Source organism: Capricornis sumatraensis, chromosome 2 (genome assembly GCF_032405125.1).
Source record: "Capricornis sumatraensis isolate serow.1 chromosome 2, serow.2, whole genome shotgun sequence".
Taxonomy (NCBI): domain Eukaryota; kingdom Metazoa; phylum Chordata; class Mammalia; order Artiodactyla; family Bovidae; genus Capricornis; species Capricornis sumatraensis.
Genome location: NC_091070.1, coordinates 216,495,649 through 216,514,544, shown reverse-complemented (window position 1 = coordinate 216,514,544; position 18,896 = coordinate 216,495,649). Strand labels below are relative to the sequence as shown.

Here is an 18,896-nt window from a genome sequence, read left to right as displayed (position 1 = left end):
GAATTTAACTCAAATGACCATTATATCTACTACTGCGGGCAGGAATCCCTCAGAAGAAATGGAGTAGCCATCATGGTCAACAAAAGAGTCCAAAATGCAGTACTTGGATGCAATCTCAAAAACAACAAAATGATCTCTGTTCGTTTCCAAGGCAAACCATTCAGTATCACAGTAATCCAAGTCTATGCCCCAACCAGTAATGCTGAAAAAGCTGAAGTTGAATGGTTCTATGAAGACCTACAAGACCTTTTCGAACTAACACCCAAAAAAGATGTTCTTTTCATTATAGGGGACTGGAATGCAAAAGTAAGAACTCAAGAAACACCTGGAGTAACAGGCAAATTTGGCCTTGGAATACGGAATAAGCAGGGCAAAGGCTAATAAGAGTTTTGCCAAGAGAACGCACTGGTCATAGCAAACACCCTTTTCCAACAACACAAGAGAAGACTCTACACATGGACATCACCAGATGGTCAACACCGAAATCAGATTGATTATATTCTTTGCAGCCAAAGATGGAGAAGCTCTATACAGTCAACAAAAACAAGACCAGGAGCTGGCTGTGGCTCAGATCATGAGCTCCTTATTGCCAAATTCAGTCCTAAATTGAAGAAAGTAGAGAAAACCACTAGACCATTCAGGTATGACCTAAATCAATGATTATACAATGGAAGTGAGAAATAGATTTAAGGGCCTAGATCTGATAGATAGAGTGCCTGATGAACTATGGACGGAGGTTTCTGACATTGTACAGGAGACAGGGATCAAGACCATCCCCATGGAAAAGAAATGCTAAAAAGCAAAATGGCTGTCTGGGGAGGCCTTACAAATAGCTGTGAAAAGAAGAGAAATGAAAAGCAAAGGAGAAAAGGAAAGATATAAGCATCTGAATGCAGAGTTCCAAAGAAGAGCAAGAAGAGATAAGAAAACCTGCCTCAGCAATCAATGCAAAGAAATAGAGGAAAACAACAGAATGGGAAAGACTAGAGATCTCTTCAAGAAAATGAGAGATACCAAGGGAACATTTCATGCAAAGATGGGCTCGATAAAGGACAGAAATGGTATGGACCTAACAGAAGCAGAAGATATTAAGAAGAGGTGGCAAGAATACACAGAAGAACTGTACAAAAAAGATCTTCACATCCAAGATAATCACAATGGTGTGATTACTCATCTAGAGCCAGACATCCTGGAATGTGAAGTCAAGGGGGGCTTGGGAGGCATCACTATGAACAAAGCTAGTGGAGGTGATGGAATTCCAGTTGAGCTATTTCAGATCCTGAAAGATGATGCTGTGAAAGTGCTGCACTCAATATGCCAGCCAATTTGGAAAACTCAGCAATGGCCACAGGACTGGAAAAGGTCAGTTTTCATTCCAATCCCAAAGAAAGGCAGTGCCAAAGAATGCTCAAACTACCACACAATTGCACTCATCTCACATGCTAGTAAAGTAATGCTCAAAATTCTCCAAGCCAGGCTTCAGCAGTATGTGAACCATGAACTTCCAGATGTTCAAGCTGGTTTTAGAAAAAGCAGAGGAACCAGAGATCAAATTGCGAACATCCACTGGATCATGGAAAAAGCAAGAGAGTTCCAGAAAAACATCTATTTCTGCTTTATTGACTATGCCAAAGCCTTTGACTGTGTGGATCACAATAAACTGTGGAAAATTCTGAAAGAGATGGGAATACCAGACCACCTGACCTGCCTCTTAAGAAATCCATATGCAGGTCAGGAAGCAACAGTTAGAACTGAACATGGAACAACAGACTGGTTCCAAATAGGAAAAGGAGTACATCAAGTCTGTATACTGTCACCCTGATTATTTAACTTCTATGCAGAGTACATCATGAGAAACGCTGGGCTGGAAGAAGCACAAGCTGGAATCAAGATTGCCGGGAGAAATATCAATAACCTCAGATATGCAGATGACACCACCCTTATGGCAGAAAGTGAAGAGGAACTAAAAAGCTTCTTGATGAAAGTGCAAGAGGAGAGTGAAGAAGTTGGCTTAAAGCTCAACATTGAGAAAACGAAGATCATGGCATCCGGTCCCATCACTTCATGGGAAATAGATGGGGAGACAGTGGAAACAGTGTCAGACTTTATTTTGGGGGGGCTCCAAAATCACTGCAGATGGTGATTGCAGCCATGAAATTAAAAGACGCTTACTCCTTGGAAGGAAAATTATGACCAACGTAGATAGCATATTCAAAAGCAGAGACATTACTTTGCCAACAAAGTCCATCTAGTTAAGGCTATGATTTTTCCCGTGATCATGTATGGATGTGAAAGTTGAACTGTGAAGAAGGCTGAGCACCGAAGAATTGATGCTTTTGAACTGTGGTGTTGGAGAAGACTCTTGAGAGTCCCTTGGACTGCAAGGAGATCCAATCAGTCCATTCTAAAGGAGATCAGCCCTGGGATTTCTTTGGAAGGAATGATTCTAAAGCTGAAACTCCAGTACTTTGGCCACCTGATGCTAAGAGTTGACTCACTGGAAAATACTCTGATGCTGGGAGGGATTGGGGGCAGGAGGAGAAGGGGATGACAGAGGATGAGATGGCTAGATGGCATCACCAACTCGATGGACATGAGTCTGAGTGAACTCCGGGAGTTGGTGATGGACAGGGAGGCCTGGCGTGCTGCGATTCATGGGGTTGCAAAGAGTCGCACACGAATGAGCGACTGAACTGAACTGAACTGAACTGAACTGATGATGAGTTGAAAGCAAGAAACATACTCTAGGATTCTGTGACAGAACATTCCTGAAAGGACAAAAATTGTAGAAACAGAGAAGGAGTTAGAGGTTTCTAGTAAAGCTGGGGTGGCCGAGGGAGCAACTTGAAGGATCCTTATGGTGATAGGAAACATTCTTGACTGTATCCGCATCATTTCAATATCTTGGTTGTGACCTTGAGGGAAAGTGCTGCAAGTTGTTACCATTGGGAGAAACACTCTGAAGTTTACATCTCTCTGTATCAATTCTTGGAACTGCATGTGAATCTAACATCATCCCAAAATAAAAAATTTCAACTTTTAACATACTGAAAAACATCACGTATAGCTACCTACAGCCACATACCTGAATGCTGTAATCGTAATACTGATTGGAGGAAGCCAGACACTAAAGAGTCTATATTGTAAGACTCCATGTCCAAGAACAGGTGATGTGAGTCCACAGAGAAGTCACAGGAATGGTTACCTAAAGGCTGGAAAACCCCGTGAGAAGAGAGTTCAGGAATGACGAAAATGTGTTCTGAATTTTAAACTGGGTGGTGGTGATGTGGTCCTGTGTAAAAATTAAATGTGAAAAGTTTATCAACCAGATGTGATTACATAAATTATGATGTAATAAAAATAGTAAAGCATGGATGAATGGGAAATGGACGTGGAAGAGTGGAAGAGGACAGAGTGCATATTGGGGCTTCCCTGGAGTTTCAGAGGTTAAAGCGTCTGCCTGCAATGCAGGAGTCCTGGGTTCGATCCCCAGGTCGGGAAGATCCCCTGGAGAAGGAAATGGCAACCCACTCCAGTATTCTTGCCTGGAGAATCCCATGGACGGAGGAGTCTGGTCAGCTGCCGTCTATGGGGTCGCACAGTGTCGGACACGACTGAAGCGACTTAGCAGCAGCAGCAGCAGCAGCACAGAGAAAAAAGAAGGACCTGTATGTGAAATAAATCACCAGTCCAAGTTCAATACATCAAACAGGGCGCTCGAAGCCCGTGCACTGGGACAACCCAGAGGGAGGGGATGGGGAGGGAGGTGGGAGGGGCTTCAGGATGGGGGCACATGGACACCCCTGGCTGATTCATGTCGGCCGGTCGGTTCAGTCGCTCAGTGGTGTCTGGCTCTTTGCAACCCCGTGGACCGCACATGCCATCTCGATGTATGGCAAAAACCACCACAACATTGTAAAGCAATTAGCCTCCAATTAAAATAAATATATTAATTTTTAATAAAAAGAAGGACCCAAAGGGAATCCTGTGTAACAGGGAACACGAGTCACCCAAGCAGCATGAGATGCGGCAAAGAAAGATAGGGGTCAGGCTGGGGAACTTGAACTTTATCCTGTGGGCAGTGGGGAGGTATTTGAGACAGAAGAGTTCAGTGATCAGCTCTGCTCCAAGGGACCACATCCCAGCACCGCCCGGCAGCCGTCACAAGGAGCTGAGTGCAGAGCCCTTGGGAAACCAGAGGCCACCTGGCATTTCTGGCTCTAGGTTTGGGGCCGGATGCTAACTGAGAGGCGATCAGAACCAAGGACAAGCACAGCTGATGGTGCACAGGGTGCTCTCATCCTTCGTCGTCAGCATCCCAGGACCCAGAAGACGACCCAGGGCGCCTGGGGCCTGTTGGGAGCTCAGGGTCTGTGCGGGTGTCAGGGTGGCCGCCTCCCCTGCCACTCCCTGTGGCGTGAAGTCTCGCTGCTCCAGACCCAGGTGGCACGGTTGACTTTACCATGCCCCACCCCGCAAACGAGCCTCCTCAGCTCATTTCTAGAGCTTATTTTTTCTTTGTTTTTACTAAATGGTTGGGGTTTTTTTCTTCTTCCATTTTCTTCCAGAAAAATAAAAAGAAGAAAGGCAGAAAAGGGAAGAAGGATAAAGACCTGACTGTGGACAGGTGAGGGGTGCACCCTGGGGGCGGGCAACCCAGAGGAGAGCCCGGGATGTGGCTGGGTCCTCTCGGACTGGCCTGGTAGAGGCACCGCCCGCCCCCCTCCCGCCCCCCCCACCGGCTCTGTACCCACCACACCCTTCATCCTGGCAGAGCTGGTGGGCGAAGGCCCAGGACCACCTTGCAGTCCTGCACCCAGGCTGGCATCCTCAACTGGGGACATGCAGACTCGGCCCCGTCGCTTCTGAGGCCGTGTGACATTTTAAGCTTGAAAATTCTTGGGGTTCCGAAGAAGTTTGTTAAGAAATAGTATCCTGCTATAGCTTCTGAGGGAATTCTGAGACTTGAGGGCAGGCACAGTTCTTATTCCCTGCCCGTCCCTGGCTCTGGCCACTGGGGCCCTTTATAAATGCTTCTCGAAGCAAAGGATGAGGACTCATCACAAAGGGATGGTTCCATCTCCTTCAGCTTCATTGGCTAAACTTTGGTATTAATGGATAATTGTAAAAGCTCACTTTAAGCTGAAATGGCCTTCAGTGCTTTAGCATTAGAAATAGTTAGGGCCCAGGTTTTCAGACATTTTCAAGGAGTTTAATTAAAATCCCCTCTAAGGAAATGGCAGGAATCATTTTGAATGCATACACCTTTCTTCCCCATGGGTTTATTAACAGGTGACAGGTGTGTTCCCTAGTTCCTCTTTGGACTTCCCAGGTGGCGCTCATGGTAAAGAACCTGCCTGCCAATGCAGGAGACACAGGAGATGCAGGTTCGATCCCTAGGTTGGGAAGACTCCCTGGAGGAGGAAATGGCAACCCACTCCAGTATTCTTGCCTGGAGAACCCAGTGGACAGAGGAGCCTGGTAGGTTACAGTCCACGGGGTTGCAAAGAGTCTGATGCAACTGAAGCAACTTAGCATGCATGCATGCTTGTTCCTGTCTGGGTGCAGTGATACAGTCCCAAGCTCTACTTGAGAGAGGACCCATGAGAGAGGAAGCCAGCCTGGGATCATCCACGTGGAAAGTGGGAACCAGAGCACCGCAGAGCTCATGCATGCCCCGGGCCCCCAGCAGGAAGCCTCTGCAGTGTCGCCCAGCCTGGGTGTGGCCTTGGCTCTGGGGAGAGACAGCTTCCTTAGGATATCCCTGGAAGGAGGAGCTGCTGAGTTTCCATTGTTTGGGGAAAGGTTCAAGGTGAGGAGCACTGCCCTGTCAGCCTTCTGAGACACAGGCCCCCAGTTCCTGGGGAGGCACCGCCTACTGGTGACCGATACTGACGCCTCCTGGGGACACAGGGACATCATGGGCCCTGACCTGGAGGACGGTCCAGCCCCTGCCTACACGCGGAGCCACCTCTGTCTTTAGTGACTCTCCCGTGGCACTTCTCTCTCGTGTCCTTCCATCAGTCTTTCTGAGAAGGTCCTGCGAAGTGTCTTATTGGATAACCACCCAGAGCTCACCTCGAATCTGCCAGTACGAGCCGACTACTAAGTTGACATTATCCACTCACGTTTAAGGAACTGCGCGACTGAGTGCGGCTCTGCCTTAAGCACACAGGGCGCACGCGTGCAGCTCGTGGACCATGTCTGTTAGACGATGAATGTGCTCTTGGCATATGTTTCTTTACAGTTGAACTGTCATAAATGGGCCACAAGCAATTCTCTAGTGAAATGAAGACCATTTTATGGTCTTTAAAAGTATTTTGTTCACTTTTATGCCCAAAAGTACAGAAATACCTAGTCATCTCATTCCTGGAAGACTTTTTATTTTTGAAAGCTTAATGACTTTAAGACTTAATGACTGTTACTCATTAAGTAGGATTCAGTTAGTGGGCTAGTTCTCCACCAAGACTCTGTAAGACAACTTCTGTTTTTCTCACCCACTTAGCATAAACCTTAAATCAGCACTTTTACCACAGTTGATAAGATACATAGTTTTAGACTTTTTTTTTATTCCATAGCAAGTGTTGATTTCATTGGAAAGATCCAAATATAGGTTTGTGTTCCATGCTTCTTAAGATATTAGGTTTTAATTATTTTAGTGAATCTTCTTCAATTTGATGTTAATATTTTAGACATATGTTTGTATTAAACAAATATTCAAATTCAAACACTGCAACTTGTACTTCCTTGATATAGGTGAGATACATCATCCCAAATTCCATGTACAATGAAAACTTGCTTACTTCTCAGCTGAGACCACACTATTTTAAATATATTTGATAGAATAAAATTTCAGTCAACCAAAGGCTGGAGTCATTGAAATAACATCTATCCCGATAGTATTTGGCTTGAATCTCAGGGATGTACTTGAGTATTTTTTTTTTAATTTTAAACATTTTATTTTATATTGGAGTGCCAATGTTGTGGTAGTTTCGGGTGAGCAATGAAGGGCCTTAGCCATACGTGTACAATATGTCCATTCTCCCCAGTCTGCTCTCCCAGCCAGGCTGGCACATAACACTGAGTTCCTTGTGCTCCACAGTAGGTCCTTGCTGGTTATCCATTTTGAATTGAGTCTTTTTTTAATCATACTAACTTGAATCATAGAACAAAGAACATTTTAGACATATCTGCAGTTCTTCATTCTAATGAAAGACTAGGCTGAACCAAATCATAAGGCCCCTAGAAATGAAATGGGAAAAGACGAGACAACTCAGAGGACCATACTGGACAGTATTCGAATGTGATTTATCGGAATTCCAGCAACCCAAGCCCCACTTAATTTCACTGGGAGTTTCATTCATTAAGAGGAATACTATCTTCATTTTTTTTCCCAATTAGTATAAATTGCCAGTGTGCTGGCTACATGCCCACGCCACCCCCCCTCCACTTAGAGAAGTGATTTTGTCATCTGTAAACAGCAGAAAAGAGCTTAACATGCTCCTAAAGAATTACTACACTCACAGCTTTTGACATTTTGTCTTTCACATTAAAATGATTTCCCTTATAAGCCTTTGTTCCTTATAGATATTTCTTTTAAACTATTATGCTATGGAGTTAAAAGGAAACATCAATTTCATGAAGGATTAATGATCTGCTACAGCTTGCAGATGCTAACTGAATATATAATTATGGGCCCGTTACATTACTATTATTGGGTAATTTCTAACTCGTATTTGTACCGTTATGAAGAAAGGGCATACTTCAAGAGTTATAGCTGGTCTCAGATGCCCAAAGATACAATTCTTATTAATAGGAAATATCAGATATACCCATGGATGAGTGAAAGTATTGTTTTTAAAAAGCCTAATTCATCCCCAAATTGTAAAAACAGTTCAAACATCAATTTATTTGTGTACATATGAAAGTACTTTGAATTAGATCTGGTTAAAGTTTGCTACATCTGTGAGGATTAACATGAACACCGCAGATTTGATGTGCTGGCTCACAGAATCGATGGTCTTCTTTTTCCCCAGGACCATTGAGTCTCTGTATAAGGAACTCGTGGAAGAAGGCTTACTGATCCAGGCACTGAAAGTCAACCTCTCAGATTACATTGGTAAAGTACACCAACAGTTATGCATGTGTGTGTCACACACATATGTCACCCCTTGGGGTTTAAGGACCTAACAGAGGGAGGTACGTTTCATCTGTGCTTTATCGCAAATCTGGCCCCTGGTGGCTTGTAGTAAATGTTTGTTGGATTGAATTGGTTTGAGCTCTTCCTGCGCTGGGATATAGTAGGTTTGACTGTCTCCCTTAATGTAAGAGAAGCAGATTTCCAAACCTAGTAGCCGGGCCCCCTAGGGCATTCTTTCTGGCTGAAGCTGAGTTGGGGAAATGAAGAATTGTTCATGCTGTCATGATTATCAAAATGCCCTAGAGCCAGCACCTGGTACTTCCAACACAGAGTCCTTTTAGGAGGAATTCCTTCCAGAATTCTAAAGAGGGGCCACCGTGGGAGTAATAGGGAGGAATGCGCTCAGCCACTCAATTGTGTCCAACTCTGCAAACTCCATGGACTGTAACCCACCAGCCTCCTCTGCCCATGGAATTTTCCAGGCAAGAATACTGGAGTGGGTTGCCATTTCCTACTCCAGGGGATCTTCCCAACCCAGGGATCGAACCCACGTCTCTTGGATCTCCTGAATCGGCAGGCAAGTTCTTTACCACTGAGCCACCTGGGAAGCCCCAGTTGAGAGGAATGAGGAGGGGACATTTACTATCTCCGTCTTCAGCTGATTGATGTCTCTCTCTTAATGTTTAAAAAAACAGGCCCAAGGACCTTAAAATGTATTAAAGCTTAAAATCCTTCCTACCTCCTTCCACACTAATACAAACCTCATGTTCACTTTTGTGCGTCTACAATCAGCAAGGACATCCTCCCACAGAAACACAAAAAGATAATCACACTCAAAAATTTCTGTATCATACAGTTACCTAATATCTAGTTAGTAGTCAGTTTTTCCCAACAGTCCTCGTTAGTCCTCTGTAACTGTCTTTCTCAATACAGAATACCGTCTGTGATCACGGAGGTGATGGCCATGTATCATTTTAGCCCTTTTCATTCCTTTGCTTGTGTGCGTGATAAGTTGCTCTCCGCCATGTCCGACTCTGCAGCGCTATGGACTGCAGCCCGCCAGGTTCCTCTGTTCACGGGATTTTCCAGGCAAGAATACTGAAGAGGGTTGCCCTTTCCTTCTCCAGAGGATCTTCCTGACTCAGGGGTCGAACCCACGTCTCCTGCACTGGTAGGCAGACTCTTTAGAGCCACCAGGAAGCCCTTCATTCCTTTTGTGTGCACCAGTTTACAGGCGTTTTCAGTCCTTCCCAATGTTGACAGTTTTAAAGTGTCTGAGCTGTTTTACAGACCGTCTTTCAGCTGGGTTGGTTCGATGGTTTCCTCCTGACTTGATTCATGTTGAATGCTTTTTACAGGAAAAAAAAAAAATTAGCAATATTGTGTCTTTCTCAGCCTTTCATGCTGAAGGCATATGATGAAGCTCTGTCCCATCACTGGTGATGTAAAGTTTCATCCCTGATGAAGCTGCCCCAGATCCCTCCATTGTAAAGCATCGTTTTCCTCTTTGTCATCAGTGATAATCTACGGCGGATCTTGGGGGCTCTGGAGATTCTGCTCCCAACCATATGAAAGGTTTTAGCATCCACTGATGCTCTCTGCCTGCACTGATGGCTGCTCTGGTGGTCGTGAAGTGGCCATGTTCTAGTTCTCTCTCCTCTTCTTTATTTATTGGGTACCATTCTTCTGGAAAAATTCCCTCCCACTTTCCTTTTAAAATTGTTGTGGTATCAGTGTGGACACATGGACTCTTTTTTCTGTTTTTAATTGTATTGTAATCCATATCCATGTGTTTTATTCCAGTGTTCACAGTGACCCAGTTTTAGCCTGCAGGAGCAAAAAGGCTAACATTTCCCTTGGATCAAAAAATGATACTTTAATCCCTTTGAAATAGAGACACATTTCCTTCTTGGGCACTTGGAAGAACCTTCATTTTTCCTAATGTTATAAGATTTTACCAGGCTGTGTATTGAAATATGTTTTGGGTTTCTATTTATTTCTTGTTTCTTCTTCAAGAGCTATAGGGTTTCTTCCTGGATTGCCTTGACTATGTTCTGTTAATTCTGTTTATATGAAAAAATACCACTGTTAGCAGAAGTCTATCTCCTTACTTAAAGTTGAGATCTCTGAGTTCTGTCTGCTTTCTCCCTTCACATCATGACTTTTATTGCTTCACTGAATTCCTGGTATTAGTACAGAGCCTGGCAGATGGTAGAGTCTTAAAGAATTGTTGTTGTTCAGTTGCTAAGCCATGTCTGACTCTTTGCGACCCCGTGGACTGCAGCACTCCAGGCCTCCCTGTCCTCCACTATTTCCCTGAGTTTGCTCAAACTCATGTCCACTGAGTCAGTGATGCCATCCAACCATCTCATCCTCTGCTGCCCCCTTCTCCTCCTGCCCTCAATTGTTCCCAGCATCAGGGTCTTTTCCTAAGAGTCACCTCTTCACATCAGGTGGCCAAAGTATTGGAATTTCAGCTCCAGCATAAATCTTTCCAATGAATATGAGGATTGATTTCCTTTAGCATGGACTGGTTTGATCTCCTTGCAGACTAAGGGCCTCTCAAGAGTCTTCTCCAGATCCACAATCCAAAAGCATCAGTTCTTCAGTGCTTGAAGAATTAATGGACATATTTCTCACCTTCTTACTGGTTTCTTACCCATCTTGGACTTTCTCAGTGATCTCTTTTGTCAGTTTCTGGGTAGCATCTTAAAGTTGCCTGTTCAGTTCAGTTCAGTTCAGTCATTCAGTCATGTCCAACTCTTTGCGAACCCATGAATTGCAGAACCCCAGGCCTCCCTGTCCATCACCAACTCCCGGAGTTCACTCATACTCACATCCATCGAGTCAGTGATGCCATCCAGCCATCTCATCTTCTGTCATCCCCTTCTCCTCCTGCCCCCAATCCCTCCCAGCATCAGAGTCTTTTCCAATGAGTCAACTCTTCTCATGAGATGGCCAAAGTACCGGAGTTTCAGCTTTAGCATCGTTCCTTCCAAAGAACACCCAGGGCTGATCTCCTTTAGAATGGACTGGTTGGATCCCCTTGCAGTCCAAGGGACTCTCAAGAGTCTTCTCCAACACCACAGTTCAAAAGCATCAATTCTTTGGCAGCTTTCTTCACAGTCCAATTCTCACATCCATACATGCCACTGGAAAAACCATAGCCTTGACTAGATGGACTGGAATGGGTGAATTTAACTCAGATAACCATTATATCTACTACTGTGGGCAGGAATCCCTTAGAAGAAATGGAGTAGCCATCATGGTCAACAAAAGAGTCCGAAATGCAGTACTTGGATGCAATCTCAAAAACGACAGAATGATCTCTGTTTCCAAGGCAAACCATTCAATATCACAGTAATCCAAGTCTATGCCTCAATCAGTAATGCTGAAGACGCTGAAGTTGAACAGTTCTATGAAGACCTACAAGACCTTTTAGAACTAACACCCCCCCCCCAAAAAAAATAGTTGCCTGAGGTCAAAGCAAATAGAAATCGGCCTCTGAAGCGTCAAAGCAAATAGAAGCGGCCTCAAATAGAAATGACCCAGTCCAGCAAAACAGTCAAGCTGCCTCCAGGCTTGGCTCCCCCTTGCTTTTTCCATGTTTTTCTCATTTCTCCCAGTTAAGTTCTTGTCTTGGAAAGGTGGCAGTGGATCCTCCCAGATCCCCACATAGAAACCAGACAAAGCAACTAGACGGCAAAAGCCCGCGGACAGCATTTACACCGAAACAAAATGAACCAAGTTTCCCCTCAGAGCCCAAAGTACAAGGCACTGGGGACAAAAAACGAGAAGAACCACAAAGCAGCCAGCAAGCACTCCCTGGAGAGCAGAGCGGGGACGCGGTAGTAACTGCGGGTGGAGCCGGGAGGAGTTTGCCCACTGCACCAGCAGAGGCGCGGCAACGGACAGCCTCGGAAAGTCTGAGCACCTGCGAGCAGTCCGGCCGCTAGACGCTCTTGACGTGGGCCCTGCGAAGACAGGGCCTTATGCCGCAAGGAAGCTCTTGGGAGTAGAACTGAATTGGAACCACCGAATAGGAACAATAGAGATGAAGAAGAAAAAAGATCCCGAATAAATTGGGGGAGGGGAACAGAGCCAGGACATCACAAGGAGCAAGCCACCATACTAATAACAGGTACAAAACCCACAGAAGACAAGGGCTCTCTGGGATTTAAAAAGCTACCCTGACCCCAACTGTCTTCTCAGCATACAGGAATATTAGCTCATATATTTAAGCAACGAGAAGTTCAAGGTCAAAGCCCATGCAAAGCTTCTATTAAAAAAAACGGAAAAATAAGGAGCAAAGTAACGTCGCAGAAAGAGATACTCATAGGGCAGACATACCTGGAACCTACCCTTTCAAACCAAGCAAATAAACATTAAGGAAATTACAGAAGGGATTGATAGAAGATATGTAAGAATACACAAAATGGAATTAGAAAAATGCAGAAATGGGTCGGAAAAAATGGAGTATTTTAAGGGGAAAAATCGTTTTAGGAAAAAACTAAATTACAGTGAATACAAGAATGAATAAAGTCAACAAACCAAGCTTTAAGAGAAATGAAATGTGAAAGACAGAAACTTTTTAAATAAAACTAAATGAAAAGTGAGATTACAAGATTTCCAAAGAAAGCAACAGATACTAAAGGTAGGCAAAGAAAATCCACACAGGCAGGCAAAGATAATCCACATCCCTGAAGAGGAAAACCAAAGCAAAGGAAGAGGACACATACTGAGAATTTTTATTCTGAAAAATTTCCCCAAACAGAAGTGCAAACCGTATAATGGATGATTATACTTTGTATGTGGGACCATCAACTCCAATGGACCAACACCAAGCCATATTCTAATAAAAGTGCCAGACTTAGGGAAGGAGAAAAACCTCTGCGCATTACCCCTCTCCTTTTCTGGCTCAAAGCTGGACAAGCAGGGCAAGTAGTCTGTGCCTCGCCAATTCCCCATCCAGGCTGGAGTTGTTTGGGGGGCTTAGCATGTGTAATTCCACTCTCTTCTCAACACGACGCAAATCCCAAAACTCACTAGGGTCATAGCAGCTAGGACTGAAAGAGACTCAGAGGAGAGGACATTCAACTTCGTCATGTCTGGCCCCCCAAGGCTCAGCTCCCAGTGCTCCCCCCTGCCACCGCCTGGCTCCTTGCTGTGCCCCTCCACATCTGCCCAGCTCTGAGCACTGGCCCTGTGCCTGAAAGCCAGCTCCTACCACAAGCTCAGGTATGCCAGAGAGAGCATGTTTCCTTAGCCTTTATATCACTGTCATTTAGTATCACAGCTGCTAAGCTGCCGAGGTTATTCAAATTCAGTCCTTCTTACAGTGACTGACTTTATTTTCTTGGGCTCCAAAATCACCACAGATGGTGACTGCGGCCATGAGATTAAAAGACGCTTGCTCCTTGGAAGAAAAGTTATGACCAATCTAGACAGTATATTAAAAAGCAGAGACATTATTTTGCCAACAAAGATCCGTCTAGTCAAGGCAATGGTTTTTCCAGTAGTCACGTATGGATATGAGAGTTGGACTCTAAAGAAAGCTGAGTGCCAAAGAATTGATGCTTTTGAACTGTGGTGTTGGAGAAGACTCTTGAGAGTCCCTTGGACTGCAAGGGGATCCAACCAGTCCATTCTAAAGGAGATCAGTCCTGGGTGTTCTTTGGAAGGAATGATGCTAAAGCTGAAACTCCAATACTTTGACCACCTGATGTGAAGAACTGACTCCTTGGAAAAGACCCTGATGCTGGGAAAGATTGATGGCAGGAGGAGAAGGGGATGACAGAGGATAGATGGTTGAATGGCATCACTGACTCAATGGACATGAGTTTGAGTAAACTCTGGGAGTTGGTGATGGACAGGGAGGCCTGGTGTGCTACAGTCCATGGGGTCACAAAGAGTTGGACACGACTGACTGAACTGAACTGAACTACGAGCCCCATCCCTACCCCAGCTATCAAGGCCCCCAATTCCCAGGGGGGCATCCAAAGACTGGGGAGATATTCTGGTGCCCTCCAAGACTCCACGGCTCCCGCGGGGGCCACTCCTGCCTGCCCAGGACCCTCTGTCATCCAGGGCTCTCTCCCCTCTCCTCGTCCTCCAGGACACAGGGCTGATGCCCACTGACAGAGACCCACTGACCAGCTCTCCACTCGGGCTGGGAGTGTCTTCCCGCTTCCACCCTCTGAAGCTGCTGCTCTCTGGGATGCTGGTCTTTTCTGTGCCTCAGTTTCTGTGATTATGAGGATAAAAACAGCAAGTGCCTCACTCAGTTGCTGTGGGAGTTTAATGAGGGAGGAGATGGTGTACCCAAGGCCATGCTGGCTGTCTCTCTGTGTCGCTGGGGTCTCACCCAGCCTTCCACGGGCTTAGGGTTTGCCAACAAGAGGGCTTGAGACTTCCTGGTGCCTCTGTGTCCCTCTCTCTCTGTCCATGTCACAGAAGCAGGAGGCCCCGAGGTGGCCACCACTCAAGGGGAAAATACAAAGGGGACAAACACAGCAGATACTCCCCTAAATTACCCTTTTCATACTGTCCATGGGGTTGCCCAAGCAAGAATACTGGAGTGGGTTGCCATTTCCTTCTCAGTGAAGACTCTTGAGACTCCCTTGGACTTCAAGGAGATCCGGCCAGTCAGTCCTCAGGGAAATCAACCACTGGAAGGACTGATACTGAAGCTGAAGCTCCAGTCTTCGGCCACCTGATGCAAAGAGTTGACTCACTGGAAAAGATCCTGATGCTGGGAGAGATCGAAGGCAGGAGGAAAAGGGGGTGACAGAGGATGAGATGGTTGGATGGCATTACCGACTCAATAGACATGAGTTTGAGCAAACTCTGGGAGATGGTGAATGACAGGGAGGCCTGGGGTGCTGTATGTAGTCCATGGGGTTGCAAAGAGTCGGACACAACTGAAGTGACTTAGCATGGAGTAGAAAGGAAATGTTAGAAACTGATTCCACCTTGATTTCTTAATATTTTTTATTTCTCATCTTTTTGTTAAATATTTACTTATTTATTTGGATGTACCAGGTCTTGGCTGCAGTATGTGGGATCTAGTTCCCTGACCAGGGTTTGAACCCGGGCCCCCCGCATTGGGAATGCAGAGTCTTAGCCCCTGGACCACCAAGGAAGCCCCTGATTCTCACTATTTCTTGTGTGCTTGTATGTTCCTATTCTCTGCATTTGTTTCCTCTGTCTGTGTTCATTCGCCGGGGCTGCTGGAACAGGTACCACAGTGGGGCGGAGGGGGCAGCTTAAACAACAGAAAATTCCTCTCCCAGCTGTGGAGGCCAGAAGTCCAAGGCCACGGTGTCGGCGGTGCTGGTTCATTTTGGAAGCTCTGCACTCTTCCGGCTCCCCATCCGTCCTGTCCCTGGGCCCCTGCTCCCTGGAGGCCGAGTGTCCTTGGGCTCACGTGGCCCTCGCCGGCCTCATCCTTGCATGGGTTGTCTGACCCTGGGGTTTGCTGTCAGCCACTGCGCCCCTTGGCTTCCGCTCTATCTCCCGTCTCTGCCTTCATCCTCACGTGACCTCCTCCCTGTATGTGTGCGTGTCTGTCTCCAAACTTCCCCTTTTTATAAAGGACACACCTATTGGATTAGGACTCACACTAAGAATCCACCAGGGCTTGAACCCACGTCACCTGCATTGGGAGGTTGATTCTTTATAATGAGTCGCCAGGGAAGCCCCACTGAGACACATTTTAAATGTTTCTTAGAGCCAAGGCTAAAGGGAGATTTTAGGCTTTCTATATCCTGTGTGTAGGGCTTTCACAGGGGCTGAGTGATAAAAAATGTGCCTGCCAATGCAGGAGACGTGGGTTCGATCCCCTGGAGAAGGAAATGGCAACCCACTCCAATATGCTTGCCTGGAAAATCCCATAAACAGAGGAGCCTGATGGGCTACAGTCTAGGGGGTCGCAAAAGAGTGGGACACGACTTAGCAAGTAAACAACCACACCCTAAGAAGCTCAGCTTAGTTCGTTTCCTCTGCAGTGACCCTATTTCCAAACGAGGTCACACTCTGAGATACTGGGAGTCGGGGCTTCCACGTGCGGATCTTAAGAGGACCTGTTCCTGTTTCTCTCCCTGCTGTTGTCCTCGGCTTCCTTGCCGTTTTTCGTGCTTTCTACCTCCAGTGCCTTTTCATCCACCATTTCCGTCTTCCCTCCCTCATGGAAGACCTCGTGTCTGCAAGGAATCCTGAAGTCGCTAAGTACTGAATGAGTCCATAGGAAAAGTTGATTACAGCTTCTGTCCTGGGAAATAGCAAAACATAGTAACACGCTTTCAGAATGAGTCTCATCACCTGGTGAAGGGTCCTACCCTGTCTTGGAACCAGCACCCACCTATTCAACTTCATTTGTCTAAATAAAATCTGCTGGGGGTCTACAAAACAGGGCACACCTGCGTATTAGCTTTGATTTACTTAAGCAGGAAAAGGGGGTCACTTTCACATCCCCTCTAATGCCATGTTTACAGCAAGAAGTGCTGGATTGAGCAGTGGCTGCAGGATGCCTTCCTGCTCCAGTGAAGGTGAAATTAACCACTCTTCTGTTTATTACCTGCTCATTTCAGAGCGTGGGGCTCAGAAGCCGCAAGGCGAGCTTTCATTATCACTCATGTCCTTCACCAAGACCACTGTCCTTGCCAAGGACTTCTTTCATGTGGAGGCTTTGAAAGACTGTCATTCACAACAAAACAGCAATCATTATCTAGTTTTTAACTCTCATTTTCTTAGCACTTGAAAATGCTTTAAAGCCCTCAATATTTTCAGGACTTCATAGGCACATGAATGTATTAATGTCCTTTTAGTGTTTTCATACACACATAAAGGTATTTGTCGAACATATATAACATTGCACTCTGCAAGACCCCAAGGGTTATGAAAAGAAGGAAAATTAAGAAATTGTGTTCATTTATGAAATTTTTTTTCAGATTCAGGTACAGATCAAGAGAGAACCAAGTAAGCATGTAAAAGTCCATCCTCATGACAAATGGAGACAGCCAAACTAATTTTCCTGGTGACCTTATCTAAATTAGTTGGAAAATAACACTTCAGATTTATGACTAGTTACAATTAAGCTCTTTGAAGCCTTCTAATTAAACCTGTAAAGATTTATTTCGATATTATTCCTTTGGTAATCCTTTAAAAATGATAAAAATGTTAATGAATATCACCCTCAAAAGGAGATATTTCTGTTTATCCTAAATTAGACTCAGATCCTTCCTTTCAAATGATTGCATTTTGGGTTCAGATTTACACACCTCCAATACAAATTTCACATCCATTTTAAATAAGTTATTTTTAAAGTTTGTGCAAATGTTAGACATAATCTCTTGGAATAGAAATTAAACCAAACCTGTTGTGTTTTAATTTACTTTATATGTCCTTCATTATAGCACTTGCTCTTCACGTACATAACATTCAAAGGTTATTTTTTAAAATACTAGGAGGTTAGTCATGTGTGTGTTAGTCGCTCAGTCGTGCCCGACTCTTTGCGACCCCATGGACTGCGATCCACCAGGTTCCTCTGTCCATGAGATTTTCCAGGCAAGGATACTGGAGTGGGTTGCCATTTCCTTCTCCAAGGGATCTTCCCAACCCAGGGATCGAACCTGGGTCTTCTGTACTGCAGGCAAATTCTTTACCGACTGAGCTACAAGGGAAGCCATAATTCCCAGTTATTGTAGTGAGTATAGAAATGTTTCTGTGGCTGGAAGTTTTCTTTCAAGCCTTTATCTAAAAAGTTCTTCATGATGACTCTTCCATAATACAATTATATTTGCTCAGAAATATTAAATTTGTATTCTCTGTTCATTTCTGTTGTTGTTCAGTTGCCAAGTCATGTCCAACTCTTTGTGACCCAACGGACTGTAGCATGCCAGGCTCCTCTGTCCTCCACTATCTCCCAGAGTTTCCTCAAGTTCATGTCCATTGAGTCAGTGATGCCATACAACCATCTCATCCTCTGCTGCCCCTGTATCCTTTTGCCTTTGAATTTTCCCAGCATCAGGGTCTTTTCCAGTGAGTTGGCTCTTCACATCAGGTGGCCAAAGTATTGGAGCTTCAGCATCAGTCCTTCCAGTGAATATTCAGAGTTGATTTCATTTAGGATGGACTGGTTGGATCTCCTTGCAGTCCAAGGAACTCTCAAGAGTCTTCACTTGTTAATTCTGCAAACGACTAAACTATGCGGCTCAGACTGGCATAGTTTCCAGTTCATTCGGCCTCTGTTTCTTTTCTCCCAGGTGAGTACAGCTACCTGGGGACGAGCCTTCGCCAGGTGTCCATAGAACCCATGCCTTCCCTCCTGGATGTCCGACAGCTCATCACCCTGTACGGGATCCTGCCACTAGGTAAGGGCTCCTCCTGCCCCGCTGTGCCTGTGATAGAAGTGGGGCTGTCTGCTCGTGTCTTCCTGGTTGTCGTTAGCAGGCACTGCAGCTTAACCCTTCCTACCGAGAACTGTGATTAAGGGTCGTTCCGCTGGATTGGGGCATCCTGGAGCACCCGGGAGGGCACTGCCTGGGAAGCACAGCTGCAGCACGTTAGAGTGTCTTCTTAGCATTCCTTTCTTGTTATTGGAGTATAGTGGCTTTACAGTGTTGCGTTTCTACTGCACAGCAAAGTGAATCGGCCGTACATATACATAGATCCCCTCCCCATGGGATTCCTTCCCATGCAGGTCACCACAGTCCCTTAAGCAGAGTTCCCTGTACCGTATGCTATACAGAATGTTGTC

General features: G+C 45.4%; 1 protein-coding gene across 1 annotated transcript in view; it reads left to right on the top strand.

Annotated features, from left to right (window-relative positions):
- IQCA1 (IQ motif containing with AAA domain 1) overlaps positions 1-18,896 on the top strand; it is a 171,178-nt gene that overhangs the window by 109,930 nt on the left and 42,352 nt on the right. The window contains exons 11-13 of the mRNA XM_068966006.1: positions 4,569-4,627; positions 8,037-8,119; positions 18,403-18,510. Of these exons, the coding sequence (XP_068822107.1) occupies positions 4,569-4,627; positions 8,037-8,119; positions 18,403-18,510 (250 nt within the window). The remainder of the gene's footprint in view (positions 1-4,568; positions 4,628-8,036; positions 8,120-18,402; positions 18,511-18,896) is intronic.